The 11,604-nt window shown below is 32.5% G+C and overlaps 1 protein-coding gene across 1 annotated transcript; it reads right to left on the bottom strand.

Moving 5' to 3' along the window:
• Nucleotides 1–1,037: 1,037 nt before the first annotated feature.
• LOC115436526 (secretin receptor-like) lies at nucleotides 1,038–11,271 on the bottom strand. The gene is made up of 13 exons (XM_030159391.1): nucleotides 11,230–11,271; nucleotides 11,048–11,147; nucleotides 10,630–10,725; nucleotides 8,483–8,589; nucleotides 7,132–7,241; nucleotides 6,900–7,032; nucleotides 4,891–5,044; nucleotides 4,745–4,805; nucleotides 4,584–4,653; nucleotides 4,403–4,494; nucleotides 1,535–1,673; nucleotides 1,400–1,441; nucleotides 1,038–1,308 (listed from the first exon to the last, which is right to left on the bottom strand). The coding sequence occupies exons 1-13, from the start codon at nucleotides 11,269–11,271 to the stop codon at nucleotides 1,126–1,128; spliced, it is 1,329 nt and encodes a 442-aa protein (XP_030015251.1). The 3' UTR covers nucleotides 1,038–1,125.
• Nucleotides 11,272–11,604: the final 333 nt, after the last annotated feature.

Here is an 11,604-nt window from a genome sequence, read left to right on the forward strand (position 1 = left end):
GAGGGGGTAGTGTTATGATCTGGGGTTCATTCAGTTGTTCAGGTCTAGGTTCGGTAATGTTATGTGTTTAAAAATGACAGAAATAAATGTTGTGGCATTGTTTAAGCTTTATTTAAATTATGCAACAGTTAAAGTTGAAGTTAACGACAGTCCAATGAAATAATAAAGTGGGACTTTTTTTTTTGGTCGGCCACTTTAAAAATGTAGCAGTTAATATGTTATAATATAATATGTAATATCTGAACATCATTTTGTGTTTTTTTTGTTTTTTTTTTCTTTTAAAGTATTTGTTCACACATTCTTTTGTCACTGATACAGGTAGAGAAGTATTATTTAAGCATTTGTGAGCAATTTTATTTAATGCAGCACTGCTTTAAATAAAATTCAGGACGTTTTTATTGTTGATGAGCTGAGGAGGACCAGCAGCTTTCTGATCTAGACATCCCTCAAATGTCCCTCGTGTCATTATATGGAAATACTAGAAAGAAAAATGTGCACAGTGTTGATAATGTCATGTGATTAACCCATAAAGACCCAGTGCTCCTTTTGTGGCAGTTTCTAAGTGAATTTTTTTGTCATTTTTTTAACCTTTCTTAAGTGACTTGTAACATTGTATTTTAATCTTATGCTCTGTATTTTGCATTTTTAAGTGAAAACCCGGTATTTTCTTATATTTAATTCTCTGATCATGTAGATGGTCATAGAAGCTCAGAGTAAACTCAAAGGTTATTACATCAGAACGAGAGAAAACTGAAGAAAAAGTGACTTTTTCAGCTAACATATCAATAATTGAGCGTTTAAAACAATCCGCTGTCATTGATCAAACCCTGTGGATTTTACTTGTGAATCAATGTTGTAGAAGATGATGGTGTTTCCGTGGTAACTACGGAGCCTCTCAGCGTCCAAATGGGTCATATCTGATGACAAACTGCACTTTACACCAATTATTTACATGTATTGATAGAATTAGTGGATTAAGAGTTATTTAACTTTTTATATCAGTAAATGATTTTGTCACTGTTAGATGTTTGGGTCTTTATGGATTGAACAGTTAAGCTGCTGGATAAAAAGTCTGGTCAAATATATGCTCCATGTGCTGATGTAGAGAGAACAATGAGGCTTGAATCAGATCTGGATGGTATCCACAGGGAGTCCACTTGTCGGACCAGATGGAGACCAAGGCAGCAGGGAGACCTGGGTATGAGGAGATCCACTTTGACTGATGGAGCCGCGGTACTGCCTCGGCCGACTCGGGAGGTGCTGTGTCATCCTCCACCGTCTCCACCTCCTCTGAAGCTCATGCTGTACCTGGGTCGGCAGGAGGTGGGATGACACTCAAACACAGATCCACAGCTTTAAAATTCATATTGACATTTTGAATTGTCTGAGCAGTTCTAACCTCTCCATTCATGAAACAGTAGAGGACTGCAACCACAAAACCCTTCCGTGAAAGAGAGAGAAATAGTGCACACATCAGTGAGTGCAACTGTATTTGCTAATAATATACAGAGTCTTGTACACAATACCAGTTTACCTGTGTGGATGACAGAGCCAGTTCTGCAAAGGTCCAAATCCTAAACACTGAACTGCTGACGGAGACTGGTAAGAAAACAAACACGATGTACTGCAGACCAAACAAAGCCACCAGGAAAAATGTAGATTTAATCAGCTTCCTGGAGAGAGGAAAGACAGAAACCTCATTATACCCTCATTAAAATTAATAATAATAATAATTAGTGTTTATTAGCTGTGACATTATAAAGCACAGGTGTCAAACATGTGGCCCGGGGGCCAAAACCAGCCTGCCAAAGGTTCCAATCCGGCCCGCGAGATGAATTTACAAAGTGCAAAATGCAAAAATTACCCTGAAGATATTAACAGTCAAGGGCATCAAACTCAAAAATAACAGCATAATAACCTAGAAATAATGACTCCAAATGTTCTTCTTGGTTTAATGTGAGAAAAATAATATGATATTATGCCTATAAATAATGGCAACACCAATTTTTTCTCTTTGATTTATTGCAAAGAACATTAAATTATGATATCCTTTAACAAGAAAATGTCAATAACCTCAACCAATATGAACAACCTGGAATGTCTAAAGAAAAATAAGTGCAATTTTAACAAAATTCTGCCTGTTTTGTATCTTGGTAGAACCGATCTATAATGCACATGTTTAAATCATAAGCTGAGGCACAATATTGATAAAACTGCACTTATTTTTCTTCAGAAATGTCCATTTTTTCCAGTTATTCATATCTTTTTTTGTATTGGATAGAAATAGTTTCATCATTTAATGTTATTTTTTGCACTAAAAAATTTGGAGTTGTCATTATTTATAGGTTATTATGCTATTAGTTGACTGGTCCGGCCCACTGGAGATCAAATTGGGCTGAATGTGGCCCCTAAAAGAAAATGAGTTTGACACCCCTGTTATAAAGGATGCATCAATCAAACTGGTGTCGCATCTTTGACTACAACTTGAAAACTAGGACCAATGATCTTGTATCTCACTGGCATGTTCTATGAAGAATCAATAGAATTTGAGAGGTCGTCAGGTTCTGCTGCTATGTTAGAGTCCTGTGGTCTTGATGCAGGAGATACATCTCTCAATAGAAGTGGGTGGTACTTTCACTGGAGGAGAACTCAACTAATTAAATGAAAGTCCTTATATGACTTCCTATCAGTGCTCAAAAGTAACTATATTGATGTCTCTAACCATTTCCATGGTATAAGCCGGTGTTTTTCAACCCTGGGGTCGTAACTCCACGTGGGGTCACCTAGAATTCAAATGGCGTCACCTGAAGTTTCTAGTAATTGATGAAAAAAAAAAAAAAATTACTAATAAAAAATAGTTTTTGTGATTCAATATATATTTCATTATAATTAAAACGCCACACACTTTTCCTAATAAAAAACAAGTTCGAACAAGAAAAGCAAATAATGTGCAAGAATGTGCAAATACTGGCCTTCTGCTAGTTCCTGTTCGTTTTTTATGTACAAAGCAAATAATCTTCTTTTTTTGACTAAGCAAATAATTTGGTCTACTTCTCAAACACACCACTTTTGCTTAGATAAACAAGTACCGGTGTCATACAGAATTCTGACCCCATGGAATTCTGACCCCCGGGTTACTTTTCTAGCATGGAAAACTGACCCACGCCATAGAATTGTGACCCCTTTTATGAACTGTTAACCCTTTAAACCCTGAGCTTAAAATGGTCCGTCTGGACATTTTGAATTTTTAATATTTTGACTATAAAACAATTAAAAAATATGCTGTGGGTGAGGTCTTTTGCCCATTTTCCCAGAGCACTTAGAACTTTCAAAATGTAGCGGTCATTTATAATTTACTGCATGTTATAATTCTGTTATAATACTTAATAAATAAAAAAAAACAAAAAACATTTTTTTCTTTTAACCAATACAACAAGTTACTAACAAACAACAAGGCGCATATATGTAAATAAAATTGCAAAATACACACACAAGAAAGAAACAACTAATAATAATTTTACAGAAAAAAACATCAAATAAATCAGAATATATATCAATTTATCTCGTCCATCCAGCCATCAACAGATATATTATTATTTCCAAGAAAATTGTAGAAAAAGATCCATATTTCTCAAAATTTGTCTTGTCCAAAGCAAGATAAAAAAAAAAAATCATTCCCTGCATGTTATAATTCTGCTAAAACAGCTTCTTCTCCAGCTTCTAGTACAGGTGTGAGTGAAATTACTATAATAACCCAATAAAACCTATAAACATCTCAGGTTTCAGAAACTGTTGAAATTTTTCCAGTTGCAAATAGTTGAAGAGTTACAGCCATCCAAACTGCATATGACGTGTCAGGTTTTAAAGAGTTACTAAATATGTTCTAATACATTTCTATATCATAATAAGCTTAAATATACATAACATGAAATTTTCACCAGAAACTATTAAATGCATTCATTCATATAGCCACTGAAGTAAATAATGTGTTCATTTTTGAGTTTCTGAACATGAGACATGACATGAAATCTACCCTAAATTATGAAAAAAAAAAAGGTTTTATGTATTTATTTTCTAATATATGTATTAATTTAGTAATATTTGTAACAAAAACTATGTAACACTGAATGCAGATTGCAGTAAAGGTTATGAGATTTGAATCAATAACAGGTGTTAATCACAAATATATTTGTAATATCATGTGCTTGTACATTTGTGCAATATATGTTTTGTGCTTTTCATAACATGTTTCGTGTTTATATATACCTTAAATTATTTTATTTTTTATTTTTTTTCACAAATTTGGTGATTTATTGGGGGTGGGTCACTTTTCTATCTGACACCAGCCCCATTTCTACATAATAACTGAATAATACCAAAACATGATCAATGTAATACTTACTTGTACTGCTTGAACTCATTCCTCTGAGCGTCTGGCATCCTGAGTTTACTCACCAGAATCTTCATAATACCCAGGAAGAATATGAGATTAATCTGAAATGGTTAAAACATGAGAATACTTTAGATTTTTGACAGTTTGTTCAGATGCAGATGTTTTATTAAAAGTAAATGACATTTATTACAGTTATGGTCAGAAGCACTGGCACCCGAAGGATCCACCAAATCCATTCATGTCCTCTGGTTTCCCAACATCTTCAGTATAAAAAAAAAAAAAAAACACTCTATAACTTATATGTCAAAGCCTCACATTTATGACTGAATAAAAGGAGGATTATTCCGTTACCCTTCATCCTCATAAAAATACTTGGCACATCCCCAGGAGATGATGACAACCAGCGGCAGTCCTGTTAATGGCATCTTTTCTGTTCATTCACACACATTTGTCTGAAAATGCTTTAAAAGGCTTTTCTAAACAGGTGATTGGTTTACCCCAGCTCAGGATGATGTACCAGGCGAGGTGTTTCTTCAGGGAGAAGAAGGAGCGGCTCACCAGGGTGAACAGGAAGTGACCCTCGGCCAGTAGCCAGCTGTAGTTGGCCAGGATGGAGTAGTTGGAAAACATCAGTACGACTTTACAGGCCACCTGCCGTATGTAAGAGACGAGAAATACTGAAGCATATTCGAGTAAAAGTATGTTTATCCACAGTAATCGGTGCCATCTAGTGGCAAAACACCTGCTTAGTAACGTTCATTTCAACACATGTTCTTAGAAACAGCAGTTCTTTGTGTTTATGTGAAGAATATTTCCAGAAAATATTATAAAAAGCCAGAGTCACAGTGTAATATTAAACCATTATATGTCAATTTGCTTAAAATACATTCCTAATCCACGAAAAAAAAAAAAAAAAATATTGATGTTTATAAATTATATGGACAAAAGTATTGGGACACATCATGGCTACAGTTTGTAAGATGTCCTGTTCAAGGTGATTTGAGATCAAGGTGATAATAGTTTTGGATTTTCATTATAGTTTAGTTTTGACTTTTTTTTTCTCTAATTCAGTTCGTTTTAATTAGTTTTTAGAGTAGGTTTGCTAGTTTTTATTAGTTTTTGTTATTTCTAAATATTTAGTTTTAGTTTTAGTTTCTTTACATCTTTTATCTTCTTCGCTGTCAAATTAAAATAAATCCCAGACAGGACTCTGCTGCTTTCTCCCAACTTTAGTTTCCATGTTTCCAGGTAGAGTGGGGAAGAGAAGACGACTATAAACGACAAGTGACAAGAAGTGACGGACCGTTAAGTATCATATGGTGCCAGCAGCTAAAATTGCTTGAGGGAAATAAATCGATTTCATATCAATCCAACACTGACAAAGACAAAAACAAAAGGAATCTTATTCATAATTTTTATGCGTTTTAGTTAGTTTTGTAAACACACAATACAGTTTCAGTTAGTTATCATTTTTTTCTTTTAATTATAGTTTTTATTTATTTCAGTTAACAAAAATGTTTTTACGATTCTAGTTTTCATCATTTCGTTAGTTTTTGTCAACGAAAATAACCTTGTATGAGATATAAACATCATATTTGCTTAAGGTTTAAAGGGAAATTTTATTCTTAAATGAGAGGTGAAGAAAGTAGATGGTTAGTTGCGGTAGAAAATTATTATTTAAAGTCAGAGCATGAAAAATATTTAAAAAATTTAGAGGCAGAACATTTCAAATCAGTCATGGATTAAAAAAAAATCAAAACAAATTAATGTTGAGAGAAATGAAGTAAAAACCATCTCTGATATATTTTGGAGATGATAGATGTGTTTTTGTTGTTATTGATTCTTTTGTTATAATGCAAATCCTCGATGATGTACACATTTAATTTAATGTAAGCGGTGTGTCAGGTGAAAAGGATAGGCAAAAAATAAGCTTTTGCTTCTAGCTTATTCCTTTTTTTGGTTTTTGTGTTTATTGTGGTTGTTGTACTGAGTGCGGTGATTACTGTGCAAGCCAAAAATAAACCATTCATTCATTTTGGAAACAAAGATAACAATTTAAACCAAACTAGGCAATGTAATGATATTTATCCCAATATAAAACTATATTATGGCATTTATCATTATTATTTTATAGCCCAGATCCCTGTTAGAAAAGAAACACCTGAATCCAGTGTGTCCCAATACTTTTGTCCATATAGTGTATCTGCCATTGATGACTTTTTGACCAGCTTTAACACTATTATTATTATTATTATTATTATTATTATTATTATTATTATTATTATTATCATCATCATCATCATCATCATCATCATCATTATTATTATTATTATTATTATTATTATTATTATCATCATCATCATCATCATCATCATCATCATCATCATCATTATTATTATTATTATTATTGGCTCTCAGATGTATTCGTGTAGTAAATCTTTTGCATCTCTGCCTGATTTTACAGGTTAATTCCATCAAGATGTTAAACTTTTTTTCTTTTTCCTACCGGATAGTAGTCACAGTGGTAGAGGTCTTCATTAGTAAACAGCAGTGAGTCCCTGATGAAGATGAAAATGGCTCTCAGGATGAAGGAGATGAACAGCTGGATATGAATATAGTTCCTTGTACAGTGCAGCTTCCTAGAGTTAAAGTCACACATTCATGCTTTAATGTGCCAGTGTTAACGTTTAAGAGACTGTCCACTTCATTATGAGTATTACATTTACGTTATTTCTCACCTAAATAGACAGAATATAGTGATGGCGATGGTGAGAGAGATGAGTGAGAGGGTGTATCCCACCGTGTACATAGTCTTCACATAAGAGAAATACAAATGGGATTCTGACGGCTGAATGAATGAAAAAGAACAATAATTTATTACTTAACATACCATAGAAAGTCATTTGACATCTTGACAACCCCAGAGGAAAGGTGTTAAACAGAGTAGCACTGTAAAATGATTTAGTTTAATTTAACCCTTTCATGCATGATTTATGAGAATGTTCATGAAGATTTTTTTTTTTTCTTGAGTGATTTTATTCCTCTTTTGGCTTTAAAAAAAACAATGCAATTATATATATATATATATATATATATATATATATATATATATATATATATATATATATATATATATATATATATATATACATATACATGAAAATATTTTTCATGGACTTGCAAAAATGTCCACTCAGCTGGACACCATGCATTTAATTTTTGGAGCAAAGAAACATGTATTTACTGATATACTCTGTGAAAACTATGAAATAAAAACATTAAAAGCTGCTAATTTGATGTTTTCTCACATTTTAACATACACTACAAACAAAAAGTTACAGATATTTTAAATTTTTGGGCTATTTTTTTCAGTTGGGATTCTTGCACAACGCTTTTTACTTTTTGTGTGTGAATTGAATTGAAACACATTTTTTAATGACCAGACATGGTTTTATTTACAAATGGCAAAAATGACCAAAAAAATGACCAAAAAAAAAAAAAAAACTTAACTTTTTTGTTTGTAGTGTACTGTAATACTAGTCATTACTCACTTCATGGAGACAAAGAGACAATAAGCCAAAACAAAAAACAAAAAAGGTTAATTACAGTCTAATAACAATGACAAGGAATTGATTTACACTCAAACAAATAAGATCAGGTTTTTCAAGAACACCAAAGTTACAGTAATGTTATCAGTTGCAGTGTATTGTGTTGGTTGATATAAAACTAAAACGACAAAACCCATGAATATACAAGAGAACAGCTGTGGAATATCTGTCCACTGCAGTGACCACTATGCATGAAAGGGTTAAATCGCTGACAATATTTCTACCAGGCTTTATATTTCAGCCTGGCTCCAACTCAAGCAATTAAGTAAGAAATCTAGCCGTAAGAAAGTACCATCCACAGGGTTTAGATGCAGGTTTCGTGGGATCATGCATAAATTCATTTCACAACCTACAGCTTATTAAATGCCAAAAGTGTTTTGGGTAATTATTGGCTTGAGTTATTACTGACTTAAAAAAAAAAAAATCAATTGTGTCATGGCTGGCTACTCACTCGAATGAGCTACACACAGACATCACTAACCTCTCCCAGGAAGTGGAGTGTCTCATTAAATGTGTAACCGCATGCATCTTCGTGCGGTACCAGCAGGTCTGTCCAGCCGTCGGTTGTGCAGTTGCGATGCACTCTGCCTGCGAAATAACAATAAAAATCTCAGCCTCAAATATACATCTTGCAGGAAATTATACATTAATGAAATATGTGAAGAGAATTACCTTTTCTTTTCAGGTACGTCAATAAACCACATCAATCAATCAATCAAACTTTATTTATATAGTACTTTTCATGCAGATTGTAACACAATAATCACAATAAAACACATGCATGCACACGTAAGGAATGACTTTGTAGTGGTAAAGACTAGCATAAGAACAGCCTTCATAAAAAAAGACGAGAGCTGAGGATAGCATAAGTGAGGAAACACCAGAGGCAGGATAAAAAACAATAAATCAACCAATAAATAAGTCCAAATAAGACAAAATAAAATAAATAAGTAACAAAATAGAAGAATATGCCAGCTAGAAAATAGATAAATAAAAGTAAATGAATAGATAAATACACAATAACTGCAATAAATACAAAACAAATAGAGATACAGTTTAATTAAAAATGTACTTGTACTTTATTTAACCCATAAAGACCCAAATATCCATCATCTACCAAAATCATCTACTGATATAAACTGTTTAATCCCAGTTGATCAACTAATACTCATGTAAATAATTGGTGTAAAATGCAGTTTTTCATCTTTTCATGGTCATCAGATTTGACCCATGGTTGGTTCTCAAACTTTTTACAGTGGAGTACCCCCTGAAATATATTTTTATCCAAGGTAAATTTATTTATGTAGCATCATTCATACACAAGGCAATTCAAAGTGCTATACAAAGGCATAAAATTACATTAAAAATAAAACATTAAACAAAAGGAAAGGGAAGAAAAGGTAAAGGACATTAAAACAGGAATAAGAGACCGTTTAAACAAAAGCTAAAATTGTTCTTGATTAAAATGTAGAATTTAATGTTAAATCAATCAAGACAGTTAAAATTGTGAGTTTAAAAACTACTCTAATCAAGGGCAGCTGTAAAAAAAAAAAAAAAAAAAAAGTCTTTAACTTTGATTTAGTACCCCCAACTCTCGCTTCAGCAATTTTGATTGGAAAAATGAGGCAAAATTTGCTCCTGTGCCAAAGGTGTCTGTTTTATTTTCAAAACTTTGTAAACAAACAACATATATTTTACTTTAATATATTAAAAATAACAAATCTTATGCAAAATATAAACTGAAAAGTGCCCTCTTTTCATTGCTAAGAAAAATAAATGAAATGGTCATGAATGAATAAACGAAGCTTTCATCAACAAAAAATAACTACTCAAATAAACTCATCTTGAATAATATAAAATAGAAATATTCTTAAAATGTTACCAAAGTTTAAACAAAATGACAGACAATAATAATAATATAAAAAATATTGAAATGAATTTTATTATATGAATGTATTTATTGTGTTTTATATTTCTGCATTAATTCTTATTATTTTGTATTCAGTACATGATGACTCATTTAATGTATTTTTTCCAAAAAATTTCAAGTACCCCACTTTGGGAACTTCTGATCTACAACACTGATTCACCAGTAAAACCAGTGGAGTTTGTAGATGGAGACATTTGGTTTATGTTCAGTTAATGATACATTTTGCTGTGAAAGTCACATTTTCTTCAGTTTTCTCTATTTTTTTATGTAATAATCCTCAATTTTACTCTGAGCTTTTATGTACATTTACATGATTAGTAAATTAAATATAGGGAAATACATGATTTACTCCGAAAAAACAAAACAAAACACAAAATACAGAGGATAATATTACAATAAAAGGCGATAAATCACTTAATATTGGAAACTGACATAAATGTCACACTGGGTTCTGATTGGTTAATTTGTTATAAACCTAACAGTTCCATCTCCTAACATAAACTTCACACTCCACTGTGTTCCTCTGTGTCTATGTACACAAGGATTTTATGGCGCTTTGTTTGGATAAATAGACACTTTCTCTGTTCCCCATGAAAACAAATTAGCCACCAGGCAAATAATTAACCAGTATAACACAGTGTAGATAATGGGAGTGTGATGGTATACATGCGTCATTGTAAATGTGTGTGTTCTCTTACCGTCTGAATTGAAAAAGTCTGGACACGGCTGAGAGATAGTTTCTCCAGGAAAAGCAGGAGGCCAGCAATTGAGGTCATCCCACCATCCTGTACAGTCTGGATCCATTTTCAATAGAATAAACAAGCAAAAAAATTCAGATTCCATAACAGTTCCATTGCAGAAATAGAACCTAATATGCAAATCTTTACAGTTGTGCTCCTGACATTTTATGCTGCTTTACTATTTATATCCAGTAGATGTCACCAGATCATTACCTTACAGTTTTATAAAGTTTCAAGTTGTCTTATCCCAGGCACTTTAGAAATTAACTCAAAGTTCTTTTTTAATTTAGCAAGAATTAACTATTTTTTATACAGTTTGAGTAATGATCAGAAAACATATGCCCTGAAAAACAATTTAAATGTAACATTAACTCACTTGTTGCTTTATCCGTATTCAAAAGAAGTTGTTCTTTCATGCATCTCTCTTCCTCTTTCACCAGATCTACATGAGGATGACAACCTGTTGACGATTTTACCTGCAAAAAAACAAGCAAAAAAGGGAAGCAATAAGGAACCTTTTCCTTCTGATTTATAGAAAACATACATTTCTTTTCTCACCTGGGGTAATAGAAGCATTCCAATAAGTCCAGCCTTTTTCATTTTGTCAGACAAATTCCGTTTTCTTTAAAGATTAGTAGATTCAAGCCTCCGGTCACATATGTGGTTTGAATGAAAAGGAAGCATGCTGTCATGCAGCAAATTTATGAAGTCTGAAAATCAAACATTGGCCTGTCCCCAATGCTGATAAAGTACGCACAGTACTTATCAGGACACTTGAAGAGCGTCCATATCAAGGTGGCATTAATATGTTAAACTTCCTTTTGGGACTTTCAAAATAAGATATTTAATTTTGGGCACACTTAAAAAAAGGTGATTTTTCTGTTAATTCAACATACTTACAAATCTAAAGGAAGTAAAGAAGCAAATTTATCA

This window comes from Sphaeramia orbicularis, chromosome 2 (genome assembly GCF_902148855.1).
Source record: "Sphaeramia orbicularis chromosome 2, fSphaOr1.1, whole genome shotgun sequence".
In the NCBI taxonomy this organism is placed as follows: domain Eukaryota; kingdom Metazoa; phylum Chordata; class Actinopteri; order Kurtiformes; family Apogonidae; genus Sphaeramia; species Sphaeramia orbicularis.

Excerpts from the sequence above, each read along its gene's own strand:
- LOC115436526 (XM_030159391.1), bottom strand. The coding sequence starts at position 11,271 with ATGAAAAAGGCTGGACTTATTGGAATGCTTCTATTACCCCAG. Across the intron at positions 5,045-6,899 it reads ACCACTGTGACTACTATCCG|GTGGCCTGTAAAGTCGTACT; the intron begins GTAGGAAAAAGA and ends TACATACGGCAG. Across the intron at positions 4,806-4,890 it reads GTACATCATCCTGAGCTGGG|GACTGCCGCTGGTTGTCATC; the intron begins GTAAACCAATCA and ends TGCCATTAACAG.